General features: G+C 44.2%; 1 protein-coding gene across 1 annotated transcript; it reads left to right on the forward strand.

Moving 5' to 3' along the window:
* Positions 1 to 1,746: 1,746 nt before the first annotated feature.
* LOC139369879 (ubiquitin carboxyl-terminal hydrolase CYLD-like) lies at positions 1,747 to 10,674 on the forward strand. The gene is made up of 14 exons (XM_071109161.1): positions 1,747 to 1,836; positions 2,222 to 2,723; positions 3,477 to 3,609; positions 4,217 to 4,461; positions 4,576 to 4,744; positions 7,511 to 7,643; positions 7,797 to 7,904; positions 8,179 to 8,258; positions 8,408 to 8,474; positions 8,690 to 8,822; positions 8,946 to 9,054; positions 9,235 to 9,353; positions 9,497 to 9,701; positions 10,067 to 10,674. Exons 2-14 carry the CDS (start codon positions 2,289 to 2,291, stop codon positions 10,252 to 10,254), a joined length of 2,124 nt encoding a protein of 707 aa, XP_070965262.1. The 5' UTR covers positions 1,747 to 1,836; positions 2,222 to 2,288; the 3' UTR covers positions 10,255 to 10,674.
* Positions 10,675 to 18,324: the final 7,650 nt, after the last annotated feature.

Raw genomic sequence — 18,324 nt, forward strand, 5'->3', positions numbered from 1 at the left:
CCTTTGAGCATGGCCAAATCTACACTGGAGTTGCTTACCAAGAAGACAGTGAATGTTCCTGAGTGGCTGAGTTACAGTTTTGACTTAAATCTGCTTGAAAATCTATGGCAAGACCTGAAAATGAGCTTGAAGAATTTTGAAAAGAATAATGGGCAAATGTTTCACAATCCAGGTGTGAAAAGCTCTTAAGAGATTCACCCAGAAAGATTCACAGCTGTAGTCGCTGCCAAAGGGGATTCTAACATGTATTGACTTAGGTTTGAGTAGTTATCTCATCAAGGTATACAATACTAGTGTTTTGTTTTTCATTATTATTTTTTTTTTTACAAATGTTAAAAAATGTCTTTCACTGACATTACAGATTATTTTGTGAAGATCGTTGACCAACATGTTCGCTATTAAATCCATTTTAATCCCACTTTGTAACAACAAGATGTGTGTGGAAAAGTCAAGGGTTGTGAATACTTTCTGAAAGAGGCACTGTATGTACATACATGCTGGGAATTCAAAATATATTTACATATATGTCCAGAATATATTTATGAAATATATAGCTTGAGCATATCATATAATATTTATGTGAATTTATTTTAAATTATAAACTGAGTGGTTCACACCCTGAATGCTGATTGGCTGACAGCAGTGGTATATCAGACCGTATGCTACGGGTATGACAAAAATTTATTTTTACTGCTCTAATTACGTTGGTAACCAGTTTATTGTAGCAATAAGGCACCTTGGGTTTGTGGTATGCCCAATATACCACGGCTAAAGGCTGTGTCCACGGCTAAAGGCTTTGTCCTAAGAACAACCTTTAGCCGTGGCATATTGGCCACACCCCCTCGTGCCTTATTGCTTAAATATATGTTAATTAAAGAACCTATTTCTACCGATCTGTCAATCAAAATTTTAAACGTCCCTAGCTCCCCTTCTCCAGCCCCGCGTCTAAACTGACAATGCAGAGGTTTAATTTTAATCAGATAAAAAGCAGCTGTCAAGCGCCCAAAATCTTTCTCATGGTTAATGGCATTTCATTTGATTATATAATCCGAACAATTATTTAAAATATGTTTTCACCTGGTGGGTGACAGAGGAAGACGATATTATCTTCAACTGCCTGCAAGCAAGAGTTTTCAATGAGCTAGCTAATGAACGTTAGTTAGCTAACAGCTAGCTAGCTCCTTTTAGTTTGCTGCACCACCACAACAACACGCAGTGTGACCGACCAAGGTTATAACCAGATGGTGTTTTGGTTTCTAACAATAGGCCTAGGGCATACATGTTTAAAAAAAAAATATATATATATATATATATATATATATATATATATGCATAGCTGATATTCCCTCTGTCACTCATGGGGAGGGGGATAGTATATTGTAGATAATAAGAGTGATAAGGTTAACATTACCCCACATTGAAGTTTAAATACCCGAGTAGGCTACTCTGTCTTGATACTGTTCAATTATTTGCGACACTGATTGACAACCTGCAATTTTCTGTGACTGATACAATAAGTAACAGTTACTTGCTTAGTAAATAACCACTATCATGTAGCTAACGTTAGATATAACGTTACCCAAATCCTAATGATAATTTGTGAATTCTCTGACGCAATATTATCTTGAAGAAAAATCACGATTTTCATGCTGAATTTTCTCTGTCAGATAGAGAACCGTATAAAACGGGCGTGTTCGGTCACAGAGCTACAGTATCAGTTAACTGGGCTGAATGACTTCCTTATTCCCGAGCTACGGTAGCAAGGATTTAGTTTACCTTGCAATCGAATGTGTGTAGAACTTCGGAGTAACTGCTCTTCAAATACTTGGAAAAACGGTCAGTAAGATTGACTCAATTACATTCTAGTAATACAAGGTAATTACTAGAGATACATTGTTGCCATGTATATTATTTTGTTGAAACAATGTGTTAAAACCCTTATAGTGTTACCACTGAGATTGATGTTAAATTATCGTTAAAAACTGCCAAAAGTCACGACAAAAAAAATATCCTAAACTGAATTGATTTCAAAAACTGTATACCCAATAATGTATAAAGGAAGTCCTTTTGCATTCCTTGATTCTACCTATCTGTCACTTCTTTGTAAATTAGAGTCTTTAAAGCCGTGCTTTGAGTGTGACAGCACAATGGAATGGCTGTGAATTCACATTCACTATCAGAAGGATACAATAATACTTTCTTTTTCTTCTTTCCCTGACAGGGTGGCTTCTAGTCACACAACGTCTGCATTGCATGTCAGCAGGAATATTGTGCACTTTAGAAGAGGGATGGAATCAAAAAGAGAAGGGAAGGACAAGTTCTTTATAGTGACACGGGGGAAGGCGAGAAAAGGGTTCGCAAGAGGATGTATCGGCCGTGTGGAGGCAGAGATGCAGAAGGGAGAGCTGATGGGACTGTTGTACGGAGGTGGCAGCAGTGGGGGTAACCCTAAGAGTGGGGGCATGGTGAAGATGGAGGACACATACCCCCTCACCTGCCACCAGGCCCAGCTGCTGCTCTTCGTGTCCCCCTCCAGCAAACGCCTGGAGCTCCTGTGTAACCCCCAGCTTTTTTTGGCTATCTGTGTGCTGTCTCAGGATGACCTGGTGGTAGTTAAGCACAAGAAGGGTCACCAACCAGGGCTGGTTAGGAACCTAATGCTGATCGGTAAGAAGGAGAACCAAGGAGACCTGCTGATGCTGGGCTTTGAGGTTGAGTTTGTGGTGAGTATGCAACTTATATAAATCTGGTATGTCCATATCAGCATAGACACTGCCATAGAGAAAGTTGAATAACTTTGAGCATTTTGCCCAATGTATAAGCAAATAATCAGGAATTTCTACTGTCTTTGATCCTCTCATCGATAATTGAAAAATGTAGCCTAATGATTACACAGTATGACAGACACTGTAAACTGTACATGTCAAGTACACCTGAACGTTTCATTGATTTACATGAGTTTCAGGAAGTGACAGCAGGAGACAAGAATGCCTCTCACGCTGCGATCACACCGACAGCGTCATTGCATTTTTGGTGCACCAGAAGTACATTAATTTCCAATGGAACGCTGCATTTGCCTTGCAGCATTGCGTTGCAGAGGCAGTTGCAGTGCATTCTGTATGGTGCATATTTGGATTTATTAAACGTATGCGTCAAACTGTATGCATAGACAGCTTGACAGAAATGGTAGCAGAAGGTTGTTTTACTGTTTTACTTTTGTTGCACACATATCCAGATGACGCTGTGTATCATTTTGCACAATGACACTGTAGGTGTAAACAAGGCATCAGGGGAAGATCCATAATGTTATCGGATTAGTTACAGTACATAACTTTTATGTAACATCTGAAACTTAATAACACTGAGGAATTTGCAGTTGTTCGAATGCATTTTGTTGGCTTACCAGTAACAATTCTCAGCAGTGCTACTGTATAGGGATTGTGTTTACTTGAGCAATTTTTTCCTTTCCATTTCAGCAAGACTCTAATCAAACAGTGTCATCTAAGAAGCCCGCCCCTCTTCCCCTGTTCAGTGCAGCAGACATTGTCCAGGTTGTCCCAGCGTACTCTGTAGGCCTTGGCCCTAGCTGGAAAGACAGTCATTCAGAGGGTCAGTAGTGCATGTTTACTTGCTGGTGTTCAATCCCCATGCATTGTCATTGATCAGTAAGCAAGCTCATAGGCCTACGTGCATTTATTTACAAAATATGACACATTTACCTGGCTTTTCTAGTCTTTAAACCCATTACATACTTTACTTGTTTTCTTGTAAGGAAAGAATATCAGCTTTCAGAACCCAGTGGCTTTGGGCTCTCATTTCAAACGTGCTTTGCACAGACATAATTCTTTGAACGGTTATCATCATTTTAGGACTTGCTGCGCATTGGGGTACCTGCAAGCAAAATACCCCTCCACCCGCCTCCCCCTTATCAGAAAGAAATGATAAAATATAAGTGCTACACGTTATTGAACGGCAATGAGCAGCACCTGTGGCTAGACAGTGGGCAAAGTGCGGTTCCTTGTACAGAACTGGTAAAACTGGCCCAGGTGCTCTGGAATGTAGCAGCAGAGATCATCACATGCTCTGAGCTCTCTACATACCTCTTATGGAGATAGACATGTTTACCACAGATCAGTCTCATGACATGGGTCTTGTGACAAGGACAGAAACCATGTGATCTGTCATTCTTACCCCTCTTCAACTTCTTCTCCCCCAGGTCTTAACAGAAAAGCGGGGTCACGTATCAACTCCATGCCTAATATGGGATCTTGTGGACGACAAGTGAGAGATATAAACCACGTAGACCAGAGTGTCACCCCACCCGAAAGCCTGTCACACCACACTTTTGATGTGGGATCCCTGGTGGAGGTAACGTCCAACACTGGGATCACTGTATATGGGGTAATCCAGTGGATGGGAGTCCTTTCAGAAAATAAAATTGAGTGGGCAGGAATTGAGCTGGTGAGTGTAATTTGAACTGTTTAAGCAATGTTATTGAGCTTACCTATTATTCTCATTTCTGAGATGTCAATATCTCAATCAGATTTGATTCCTCAGCAACTCTTTTGCCATCAGGATTATGAGGTGAATAATTGCTCAGATGGGACGTATGGAGGCCAGCGGTATTTCACTTGTAAAGGGGGCAGGGCCCTATTTTTGCCCCTAACAAAGTGCAGTCCAGATGGAAGGTTCCTATGTCTCCGCTCTGAAAAGGAGACCTTCAAAGCCACAAATATCCTCCCAGGTTAGACACTACTTGTATAGGTCATTCCTAACACTAACACATGCAGAAACAGTGTCGATAATCTCCGGTTGTGCCGTTGTAGTAATAGCCTTATAGGCATTGGTTTGCAGCCCACAACTCAAATCAAAGTTTATTTGTCACGTGCGCTGAATACAACAGGTATTATGGGAATACAACCTTACAGTGAAATGCTTACTCGAAGGCTCTAACCAGGCTCTAACCAATAGTGTAAAAAAGGTATTAGGTGAACAATAGGTAGGTAAAGGAATAAAACAACAGTAAAAAAACAGGCTATATACAGTAGCGAGGCTATAAAAGTAGCGAGGCTACATACAGACACCGGTTAGTCAGGCTGATTGAGGTAGTATGTACATTGGGGCAAAAAAGTATTTAGTCAGCCACCAATTGTGCAAGTTCTCCCACTTAAAAAGTTGAGAGAGGCCTGTAATTTTCATCATAGGTACACTTCAACTATGACAGACAAACTGAGGAAATAAAATCCAGAAAATCACATTGTAGGATTTTTAATGAATTTATTTGCAAATTATGGTGGAAAATAAGTATTTGGTCACCTACAAACAAGCAAGATTTCTGGCTCTCACAGACCTGTAACTTCTTCTTTAAGAGGCTCCTCTGTCCTCCACTCGTTACCTGTATTAATGGCACCTGTTTGAACTTGTTATCAGTATAAAACGCACCTGTCCACAACCTCAAACAGTCAAACTCCACTATGGCCAAGACCAAAGAACTGTCAAAGGGCACCAGAAACAAAATTGTAGACCTGCACCAGGCTGGGAAGACTGAATAGGTAAGCAGCTTGGTGTGAAGAAATCAACTGTGGGAGCAATTATTAGGAAATGGAAGACATACATGACCACTGATAATCTCCCTCGATCTGGGGCTCCACTCAAGATCTCACCCCGTGGGGTCAAAATGATCACAAGGACGGTGAGCAAAAATCCCAGAACCACACGGGGGGACCTAGTGAATGACCTGCAGAGAGCTGGGACCAAAGTAACAAAGCCTACCATCAGTAACACACTACGCCACCAGGGACTCAAATCCTGCAGTGCCAGACCGTGTCCCCCTGCTTAACCCAGTACATGTCCAGGCCCGTCTGAAGTTTGCTAGAGAGCATTTGGATGATCCAGAAGAAGATTGGGAGAATGTCATATGGTCAGATGAAACCAAAAGATAACTTTTTGGTAAAAACTCAAACTTGTCGTGTTTGGAGGACAAAGAATGCTGAGTTGCATCCAAGGAACACCATACCTACTGTGAAGCATGGGGGTGGAAACGTCATGCTTTGGGGCTGTTTTTCTGCAAAGGGACCAGGATGACTCATCCGTGTAAAGGAAAGAATGAATGGGGCCATGTATTGGGAGATTTTGAGTGAAAACCTCCTTCCATCAGCAAGGGCATTGAAGATGAAACGTGGCTGGGTCTTTCAGCATGACAATGATCCCAAACACACCACCCGGGCAACGAAGGAGTGGCTTCGTAAGAAGCATTTCAAGGTCCTGGAGTGGCCTAGCCAGTCTCCAGATCTCAACCCCATAGAAAATCTTTGGAGGGAGTTGAAAGTCCGTGTTGCCCAGCAACAGCCCCAAAACATCACTGCTCTAAAGGAGATCTGCATGGAGGAATGGGCCAAAATACCAGCAACAGTGTGTGAACCTTGTGAAGACTTACAGAAAACGTTTGACCTCTGTCATTGCCAACAAAGGGTATAGAACCAAGTATTGAGAAACTTTTGTTATTGACCAAATACTCATTTTCCACCATAATTTGCAAATGAATTCATTAAAAATCCTACAATGTCCTACAAAATCCTACATTTTTTTTCTCATTTTGTCTGTCATAGTTGAAGTGTACCTATGATGAAAATTACAGGCCTCTCATCTTTTTAAGTAGGAGAACTTGCACAATTGGTGGCTGACTAAATACTTTTTTGCCCCACTGTACATGTAGATATAGTTAAAGTGACTATGCATATATGATGAACAGAGAGTAGCAGTAGCGTAAAAGAGGGGTTGGCGGGTGGTGGGTGGGACACAATGCAGACAGCCCGGTTAGCCACTGTATGGGAGCACTGGTTGGTCTGCCCAATTGCGGTAGTATGTACATGAATGTATAATTAAAGTGAATATGCATATATGATAAACGGAGAGTAGCAGCAGTGTGAAAAGAGTGGTTGGAGGGGCCTCGCAGGTGGCGCAGTGGTCTAAGGCACTGCATTCGAGCCCTGTTGCAGCCGGCTGCGACCGGGAGGAACATGGGGCGGCGCACAATTGGCCTAGCGTCGTCCGGGTTAGGGAGGGTTTGGCCGGTAGGGATAGCCTAGCGACTCCTGTGGCGGGCTGGGCGCAGTGCGCGCTGACCAGGTCGCTAGGTGTACGGTGTTTTCTCCGACACATTGGTGCGGCTGGATTCCGGGTTGGATGCGCGCTGTGTTAAGAAGAATTGCGGCTTGGTTGGGTTGTGTTTCGGAGGACGCATGGCTCTCGACCTTCGCCTCTCTCGAGTCCATACAGGAGTTGTAGCGATGAGACAAGACAGTAACTACTAACAATTGGATACCATGAAATTGGGGGTAAAAAAAATTATAAAGAGGGGTTGGGGGGAGCACACAATGCAAATAGTCCGGGTAGCCATAAACCATCCACACAATGAACCAAACACCCACCAACAGCAGATATAAAGCATTCATCAGTTGTATTTCTATTATCTAAGTGGCACTTCATGTTTTTGTTTGGTTTGCATCAGTTACTCCATTGGAGGAAACCGATGAGAATGTCCCTCCTATCCCTGAGTCGGAAGCCTTGTCTTTGCTCGTGGGCAAGATGAAGGGGATCCAGGGGCACTACAACTCCTGCTACCTCGATGCCACTCTCTTCAGGTAAACTTACTTCCTGTTGCTCATTGTTCCTAACTCATGACAATTTTACACTGTTGGGCATCATTTTTTGTTAAGCCCAGTTTCTTGTAAGAATGACTTAATGCTGTGCCAGGACCACTGCCAAGCTAACAAAGGTAATACATCTTTCCACAGTCTGTTCAGCTCATCCATGACCCTGGACAGTGTTTGCCACAAACCAGCTGACACAGAACAGAGCATATCTCGCTCTCTGAGAAGAGACATCGTTAACTGTTTGCGCCGGTATAAACATTCTGTACTTTTTTTCTAGATCCTCTTGACCCTCAGGCGTGCCTGTATTATCAACTGCTCTTCAAAATAAGGGCGTTATGACATTGTAATCTACCCAGACTGAGAAAGAAAACGCCTTCTCTCAGTGCATGTCTGGTATTACTCTGACACATTGGTAGTGTATGTTCAGGCCCAGTATATGCACTTTATATAAATGTGCATTTCCGTGTGTTGTGTGTATTTCTGTGTGGCCACTGAGAGTGACATCAGTGGGTATAATCCACAGACAAGGTTTTGTCCCTGCTGAGAGCGTAATGAACTTCCGCAAGCAACTCGGCTGTGACACCTTTGTAACAGAAGAGAAAGGTACTCACACACTTCTCATAGTGTTGTTTCTATGGGTCTCTTAACATAAATGTGATACCAGCTAAGGGAAATTATGTCTAAATTATCATTTTTGAGTGGCTGCAGTGTCTCTGATTTCTCTTAAATGGTGTTATCCTGCCTCCCTGCAGACCCTGAAGAGTTCATCACAATCCTCATACAGCGGGTGCTGTGCATGGAGCCATTGCTTAAACTCAGGTTTGAACCAGTCACCTTTCTCTGCTGCTCTATTTGACCTCCTGACCCATATCTTTCTCTTTCTTGCAGGTTATGCTGTAGGCTACTTATTGCTCCTTGCTTCCCCTCCTCACTCTGCTCATCTCCATTCTAATTGTCTGGACTTTTCTCTGAGTTTCTGTTTGGTCACTCTGCCATGATTGAGTAGCTTAGCTTGATTGTTCTCTGGGTCTCAGATCGAATAACAACACATCTCAGGATGCCTACACATTCCAGATTATTCTGGATAAGGAGCAGGTGACACAGACTCCCACGGTTCAGCAGCTGCTGGATACCTCCTTCCTGTCTTGTGGCCTCAAGTTTGAGGAGGTTGGTGATACTGTGCAAGGTTGTCTAAGGAGTTATGTTTACGAGGCCTTGTAAGCCGCCCACGTTCTTTTTGGAAGGCAATCTCTTTGCTCTAATGTTTAATGTTTCTAATATATCCCTCAGATCCCATCCTGTCTTATGGTCCAGATGCCAAGGTTTGGGAAAAAGTACAAGATGTTCCCCCACATCATCCCTTCAACAGAGCTTGACATCACAGATCTTCTGTACAACTGTGAGTTACACCATCAGTCAATGTAATGAAGACTGACAGAGTGTTTTTGCAAAACGCTGGTCACACGTCTGCTACGCATGTAACTATGAATTAAAGGCCATACAGTAAATCCCTAAGCATAGCTTGCCATAGTAAACTGTCTTCAGGTCGAGTGACAGCTTCCCACCTTTCTCCCATCAGCCCCCCGAGAGTGCTTCCTCTGTGGGCGTTTGGCAGAGTATGAGTGCCCCCAGTGCCTACAGGACCGCAAGCTCCAGCCAGGAAGAGTCAAACAGTACTGCACTACTTGCAAAACACAGGTAGACACCGTTAAGCAGCATTACTGTTTGATTTACATCATTCTACCTGCAAGTGTATTGATTTATTTTTCTTTATCTTACTGAATCTCCCTCTCTACTTTCCCTCTTCCCCTCCTCCATCTCCACTTCTCCCTTTGTGACAGGTGCACACTCATCCGTCTCGGAAGGGCCACTGCCCTAGAGCCCTGGCAGTGCCAGCGGAGGTTCCGGCAGATGCCCCTTTACCCAGGCACACGATGCAGTTGTTCGCTGTGCTCTGCATCCACACCAGCCACTATGTGTCTTTTGTGAAGTATGGGCCTGGCCCTCGCTCCTGGCTCTTCTTCGACAGCATGGCGGACAGATGTGGTGAGATTGACCTCAAAGAACACAATTATTTTATAAATACGAATTTAGTCTATTACCGTCACAAGTCTGTTGAAGCACTGTTTATTTTAAAATCTATTCAGTGGATGTGTGTTAATGGCATCGGGTTGGTAAAACCATCTAAAAGGAAGAACATACTACTATTTTCATTTCTCCCGAGGTGCTGAACAAATAATCACGAATGTACAATTGCAGACTGTTCCATGCTTTGTGATGTTATTTGTCTTTCCTGTTCACTAGATATCCAATAACATGCGTTTGTCTCTGAACCTCCTGACTTGATGTTGAGATATGTCTAGTCTTATCTATCTTCCACTCAGATAAATAATCATCTGCCCCCTCTACAGGTGATGACCACAGTGGCTACAACATTCCAGAGATCAGGGCTTGTCCGGAGGTGGGTGACTTCCTGTCTCAGTCAGAGGAGGAGCTAGTGTGGGCTGACCCCTCCCAGGCTGGAGAGCCTGTCCGCAGGCTGCTGTGTGACTCCTACATGTGTTTGTACCAGAGCGCATCCATGGCCCTCTACAGATAAAGCCAGCACAAGGCTGAAGTGTACTGAAGAGAACACAGTGTTCTCACAACAGTGCTAAAATAACCTTGGTTTCAGCATCGCCATGGCATCAGTTTGTTTTCACAAAAACAAAACACTGATGATTAGTTGAAAAACTTAAACGTTAAAGGGATGCTTCTATGATAACTGAAATAATCACCAAGGTCTTCTCAAATGTTTTCCTTTGTCAATGTAATTGACCTTTGTTTCAATAAAGGTTGATTGATGAAGTTGGGGTTAGGAAGGGCAATTGAACTATTGGTAATGTTTTATTGTTGCACATTTCTATGTATAATGTAGATTTATGGAATTGAAGTGGATCTATGACTGCTTGTGGAATTCTGTTGAATGTCAGTGTTTTCCTGCTTTTTTTATGTTGAAGGAATGAAATAATATATTATATACTGTAGTACCTTGTTTTTTATTGACTGAAAATGTTGTTGAATGAAAAGTTAAGCTAAGTTATCCATTCCGAGTTTAATTTGGTTGTAATAGTCTACTTAAAATGATCAAAATGTGCATTTAAACTATTTCAATTGTGCTTCAGTTAAGATTGAATTATGCCCAGAAATCCCCCAGTTCTTAAAAAAAACATATTTTGGGTATGGAAGGGAGCTAGAAAGAGACATGCTGTAGATCAGGGGTCCCCAATTACATTAAGCCACAGACTGATTTTTATTGAGTGGATGTTTGGGGGCTGAAACAATTATAAATAATTAGTAACCTGCAAATTGACTGAAGAAGCCCAAACAGATATAATATTTGACAAAAACATTGATTACATTGGGATACAATCACATTATTGCTCTATTTATGCGTGGGAATACTTGGGAACAGATTTCTTAACTTAAAATCACTTTGATCTGATTTCCTGGCAATTGTACAGTCTTATGTCCAACAACGAAAAATATTTTTATGAAAATAAATTAAATCAGAACTTGGGGCCAAATAAAATCACTGGGACCGAGCTCCCTGCCATCCAGGACCTCTTTACCAGGCGGTGTCAAATGAAGGCCTTAAAAACGGTCAAAGACTCCGAAGACAGAGACTATTGTCTCTGCTACTGCACAGCCAGCGGTACCAATGCACCAACATGACCCTGAACAGCTTCTACCCCCAAGTCAAAACGCTACTAAATAGTTAATAACCAAATAGCTACCTGGACAATCTGCATTTACGACCCTCTTTGCACTAACTCTTTTGACTCGTCACATATGCTGCTGCTTATTATCTATGCTGTCGCCTAGTCGCCTAGTAATTTACCCTGTAATTATCTACCTCAATTAGCTCGTAACCCTCACATCGACTTGGTACTGGTACCCTGTGTATGTAGCCAGGTTATGGTTACTCATTGTGTATTTATTCCTTGTGCTATTATTCATTTGTTTTCCTTCATTGTTAGGAACGCCAGTTGTTTACAAACATGTGACAAATAACATTTGATTCTATGTTGAATTCTTTAAAATAGACAGATGTTATTATCAGGTCATATTTGAAAGAGCTTGGGTTTGCCAAGAGGTAGGGAGGGCTGTTGATAAAGCTGCTGGGTAGCTGGTTATGCCTGAATTCTGGCCTGAGTACAATTGTTGATGAGGCCAGGGAAGTTAAAAGGGCTGAGAAGCCCTCTTGTGGATTTGGATTCAATGTCTTGTGGATTCAATGTCTCACACAGTGGACAAAGTAGTTATGGTATGGAAGTGATTGTCCTTTAAATAAAACCCCATCTCATTCCAAAATCATGGACATGAATATGGAGTTGGTCTCCCCCTCTGCTGCTTTAACAGCCTACACTCTTCTGGAAAGGCTTTCCACTAGACGTTGGAAAATTGCTGCGAGGACTTGCTTCCATTCAGCCACAAGAGCATTAGTGAGGCCGGGCACTGATGTTGGGCGATTATGCCTGACTCATTCCAATTCATCCCAAAGGTGTTCGATGGGTTTGAGGTCAGGGCTCTGTGCAGGCCAGTCAAGTTCTTCCACACCGATCTCAACAAACCGTTTCTGTATAGACCTCGCTTTGTGCACGGGGGCATTGTCATGCTCACACAGTAAAGGGCCTTCCCCAAATTGTTGCCGCAAAGTTGGAAGCACAGAATCATGAAAAACAGCCCCAGACTATTATTCCTCCTCCGCCAAACTTGACAGTTGGCACTATGCAATGGGGCAGGTAGCGTTGTCCTTGTGACGTGGTGCAGTTGGATCCAGGTGCAGAGAATGGACCAGAGGAGGAATCAGTGGTTTAGGATAAATGTAAATACTTTACGAAAAATAAGGTAACAGAATGATCACAGTAATACTGAAAAAAAAAAAAACACTAGGACTAGATAACTTACTCAGGCGACACACAGGGCAACCAAAATCAAGCTTCTGCAAACAAGGACTGAAAACCCCTATGTTAAAAGGGAAATCATAATGAAATTATAAGCAACATCTGAGTAACAAAGAAAGTCTCTGCCGCCCTCTGGTGCCCAGAGGAACCATGACAGTACCCCACCCTAGGAGCGGCTCCAGGCTCCAGCCGCGGAGTCCTGACAACCACCACGTAGTCTGTTGAAGTCTCTTACCAGACCCTGATACAGGATGTCCCGGGCCGGGACCCATACCGCTCCTTAGGATCGTAGCTCTCCCAGTCCACCAGGTACTGCAGGTTCCCTTGGACCTGGCGAGCCTCCAACAGATGCCAGACAGTGTAGCAGAGGAGCAGGTGTGGGGGGAGAGAAGGGGCTGGTACTTACCAGCTTGAGACAGGAGACATGGAAGGACGGACAGACCCTCATGGACCTGGGAAGCTGGAGACGATAGGTAACCGGGTTGATGCGACTCAGGATCTTGAAGGGTCCTATGTAGCGAGGAATGTAGCGAGGAGCGAGTTTCCGTGATTCCACCTTTAAGGGAAGATCATGGGTGGACATTCACACCCATTGACCCAGTCGGAGGACCCGAAGAGGTCTTTAGTGATGGTTTGGCTGATATTGATGTCGGGCAGAGGAGCGGAGCAAAGAGGATCACGCTCTGATCCAGGTGCAACAACATCGTTGAATGAACGCCTCAGCCGATGGCACCCTCACTTCGGCCTCTTGTTCAGGAAACAGGGAGGGGGCGAACCCAAACTGACACTCGAACGGTGACAGTCCAGTGGACGAGTTTGGCAGTGTGTTATGAGCATACTCCGCCCAGACGAAGAACCTGCTCCAGTTGCTAGCCTGAGTGGAGACGAAGCAGCGGAGGAAACTCTCTAGCTCCTGGATGGCCCGCTCAGTTTGCCCATTCGACTGTGGGTGGAACCCCGAGGAGAGACTCATCGATGCCCCCAACAAAGAGTAGAAGGCCTTCCAATACCGTGCAACGAACTGGGGCCCCCGATCTGAGACAATGTCCTGGGAAAGCCTGTGTAGTCGGAAGACATGGGTAATCATTTGATCAGCTGTCTCCTTCGCTGAAGGCAACTTTGGTAAGACTATGAAATGGGCTGCCTTGGAAAATCGATCGACGACCATCAGGATAGTTGTAAGCCCTTGAGATGGAGGTAGCCCAGTGATAAACACTAGGTGTTAAAGTCAGTTTTCCACTCACCTCCTTCCCTGATTCTCACCAGATTGTAAGCTTGCGGAGATCCAGTTTGGTGAAGAATTGGGCGCCTTGGGCCAACTCCAAGGCAGCGGACATCAGGGGTAGGGGGTAACGATACTTGATCATAATCTGGTTCAGCCCTCTGTAATCGATGCATGGCCGCAGGCCTCCATCCTTCTTACCAATGAAGAAGAAGCCTGCACCAGCTGGGGATGTAGAGGAGCGAATTAATCCTGCATCCAGCGACTCCGGGATGTAATTGTCCATGACCACTGCTTCAGGGCTCGAGAGGGAGTACAGACGGCCCCGGGGAAGTGTGGAGCCGGGTAGGAGTTCTATAGCACAGTCGTATGGACGATGAGGGGGGAGGGTGGCCGCTTGCCTCTTACTGAAAGCCTCCCGGAGGTCAAAATATTCGGGAGGAAGAGCGGTCTCCAATGGATGCAGGAGGAGACGATGAAGCTCTTGGTGGGGGTCTTAGACATTTAGTATAGCAGTCCTTGCCCCAGTCTAGTAAGTGTCCCGTGAACCAGGAGAATAGTGGGTTATGTAACGCTAGCCAGGGGTACCCTAGGATAAAGGGGTTCTCGGGAGCAGTGATCAAAATAAATCTAAGAGTCTCTGAGTGATTCAGCTCAAGCTGCAGTAGAATGGGCTTGTTCTGATATTCCACCTGGCCTGAGCCAATGGGGTGTCCATCGAGGGCTTGAATCTGCAGAGGGATAGGACATTTCACGCAGGAGATTTGTAATTCTCTGGCAAAATCTTGATCAATGAAGTAATCTGCGGCCCCTGAGTCCACGAAGGCTTGAATCTGGTGCTGACTGTGGAGGGTTGCGGGTAGTAACAGACGGTGACTGGGTAGCCGGGAGGTAACTGCACAGCTCGTCAGAACCATGACAATCCTGGCATTCACTAAACCCAGATTCGTCCATCGGACTGCCAGATGGTAACGAGTGATTCACTTCTCCAGAGTCTAATGGCGGCGAGCTTTACACCACTCCAGCCGACTCTGGCATTGCGCATGGGGATCTTAGGCTTGTGTGCTGCAGCTTGGCAACGAAAACCCATTTCATTAAACTCCTGAACAAACAGTTATTGTTACAGTTATTGCTTCCAGAGGAAGTTTGGAACTTAGTAGTGAGTGTTGCAACCAAGGACAAACAATTTTAACGCCCCGCGTGCTTCAGCACTCGGCAGTCCCGTTCTGTGAGCTTGTGTGGTCTACCACTTCGCGGCTGAGCCGTTCTTGCTCCTCGATGTTTCCACTTCACAATAACCGCACTTACAGTTGACTGGGGTAGCTTTAGCAGGACAGAAAGGTGACGATCTGACTTGTTGGAAAGGTGGAATCCTGTGCTACGTTGAAAGTCACTGAGCTCTCCAGTAAGGCCATTCTACTGCCAATGTTCATCTATGCAGATTGCATGGCTGTGTGCTCGATTTTATACACCTGTCAGCAACAGGTGTGTCTGAAATAGCCAAATCCACTAATTTGAAGGTGTGTCCACATAGTTTTGTATATACTGTATAGTGTACTTTATAAAGAAAGGTACATATTTGGCATATCATGAACTAAAGCATGTGGTCTCTACTGAGGGGAGGAGTTGTTGGTATTTTCTCATGTTGTTCCTCCATCAACGTTGATAATCCTCATAATGAGATTTAGCCACACTGATCTGAGAGGGTCTTTAAACGATTCAAACACAGAACAGACTTCTCTACTGGTCAATCTGAGAACTGAGGGGAAATATTGTAGAAACACCAATGTTCTAAATGTGAATAATTCATTGACTTAATTCAATGATTTGCTGACTCAGCAAAAGTGTGTATGATCCACATAATGTACATGCACCACTAAAATGCTTATTTTCACAACGTATTCCTGTGCAGTAGTACCTTGACTACAGTGTAAATAGAGTAATACTCTCAAATATTCCACATTCATTCAACTTGATCTTGCCAGACATCCTCAAATCTGCCAGCCAAAACTATGAGCCCTGGGAGAGAACTAAGTGGGATGCAAGGGAGTTTACTGCAATATTCCTCATTGACAGCATAGAGCATTATATCAACACACTGTAAAATGTTCAATCCAAAAATAGGCTTATAATATTGATATACCAACTCAGTGGTCTCCACTGTGCACTTTGAATAAGTGTTATAAATGCACTACAGTGTCCTCAGACATTGATGGACATTGAATACTGACATATATCACAGATGATCTGGCTGGTCATGATAGTTCCATCCTATGGACATTCTCTCAGATACTGGTAGTGGACTGCAGTATTTCCACTAGGTCCAGGACAGCATCAATTGATTTATCAAATCACCATCCCATCTCCTATGGGCTCCACACAGTTGCTTCTACATTTCAAATTGTCACTGCTAAAGAAAGATATGTTGCAGCTATTTATCTATTCAGTTCTAATGCACAAAGGAACCTCTATCTGATCAAAATGGCCATTTGGTGTGTGCTGTTTGGTGCTATGTTGCATAGATTTAGGAATTTGAATACTAAAATGGACATAAAAGGTCTTATGACAGTAAAGGTCAGCCATTTTGGTCAGGGAGTTGGTAAACCATGGTCAGCCAGTGTGCTGTGATAAGATTGAATTAAATCAAATCAAATACTTGTCACATGCGCCATATACAGCAGCTGTAGACCTTAACGTGAAATGCTTACTTACAAGCCCTTAACCAACAATGCAGTTCAAGAAATAGAGTTAAGAAAATATTAACTAAATAAATTAAAGTTTTTAAAAAAAGTAACACAATAAAATAACAATAACGAGGCTATATACACTGAGTCAAAGTGCGGGGGTACATGTAGGTAGGGGTAAAGCGACTATGCATAGATAATAAACAGCTAGTAGCAGCAGTGTAAAAACAAAGGAAGGGGGTCAATGTAAATAGTCCAGGTGGCCATTTGATTAATTGTTCAGCAGTCTTATGGCTTGGGGGTAGAAGCTGTTAAGGAGCCTTTTGGACCTAGACTTGGTGCTCCGGTACTGCTTGCCATGTAGAAGCAAAGAGAATAGTCTAGGACTTGGGTGACTGGAGTCTTTGACAATTTCTTTGGCCTTCCTTTGACACTGCCTAGTATATAGGTCCTGGGTGGCAGGAAGCTTGGCCCCAGTGATGTATTGGGCTGTACGCACTACCCTCTGTAGCGCCTTACGGTTCGATGCCGAGCAGTTGCCATACCAGGCAGTGATGCAACTAGTTTGGATGCTTTCGATGGTGCAGCTGGATAACATTTTGAGGATCTGGGGACCAATGCCAAATCTTTTCAGTCTCCTGAGGGGGAAAAGGTGTTGTCATGCCCTCTTCACGACTTACTTGGTGTGTTTGGACCATGATAGTTTGTTGGTGATGTGGACACCAAGGAACTTGAAACTCTCAACCTGCTCCACTACAGCCCCGTCGATGTGAATGGGGGCGTGATCGGCCCTCCTTTTCCTGTAGTCCACGATCATCTCCTTTGTCTTGCTTAAGTTGAGGGAGAGGTTGTTGTCCTGGCACCACACTACCAGGTCTCTGACCTCCTCCCTATAGGCTGTCTCGTTGTTGTCGGTGATCAAGCCTACCACCGTTGTGTCGTCAGCAAACTTAATGGTGTTGGAGTCGTGCTTGGCCACACAGTCGTGGGTGAACAGGGAGTACAGGAGGGGACTAAACATACACCCCTGAGGGGCCACCGTGTTGAAGATCAGCATGCCAGATGTTTTGTTGCCTACCCTTACCACCTGGGGTAGGCCAGTCAGGAAGAGGGAGGTGTTTAGTCCCAGGGTCCTTAGCTTAGTGATGAGCTTTGTGGGCACTATGGTGTTGAACGCTGAGCTGTAGTCAATGAAAGCATTCTCACATAGGTATTCCTTTTTTCCAGGTGGGAAAGGGCAGTGTGGAGTGCGATTAAGATTGCATCATCTGTGGATCTTTTGGGGTGTTTATGCGAATTGGAGTGGGTTTAGGGTTTCCGGGATGATGGCGTTGATGTGACCCACGACCAGCCTTTCAAAGCGCTTCATGGCTACCGACTTGAGTGCTCATTTAGGCAGGATACCTTCGCTTTCTTGGGCACCTGGACTTGAAACAGATATTGTGTAAAACAATTAATTTTAAGATTATGCTACTCCGGGTCCTCTCCAAATACTACTGCTGGACCATCGAGAGCGTCCTGACCGGTTCCATCATGGCCTGGTACGGGAATTGCTCCGTCCACAACCGCAAGACCCTCCAGCGGGATATGAAGATTGCCCAGTACATCACTGGGACCGTGCTCCCACCCATCCAGGACATCTACTCAAAATGGTGCCTGAGGGAGGCCTGCAGAATTATCAAGGACCCCAGCCACAAGCTGTTCAATTGCTTACCATCGGGCAGACGGTATCGGAGCTTGAGGTCTGATAACAGGCTCAGAGACTGTTTCTATCTACAAACCATCAGACTGCTGAACACTTGAACTGGACTGAAAAC

This window comes from Oncorhynchus clarkii, chromosome 17 (genome assembly GCF_045791955.1).
Source record: "Oncorhynchus clarkii lewisi isolate Uvic-CL-2024 chromosome 17, UVic_Ocla_1.0, whole genome shotgun sequence".
NCBI lineage: Eukaryota > Metazoa > Chordata > Actinopteri > Salmoniformes > Salmonidae > Oncorhynchus > Oncorhynchus clarkii.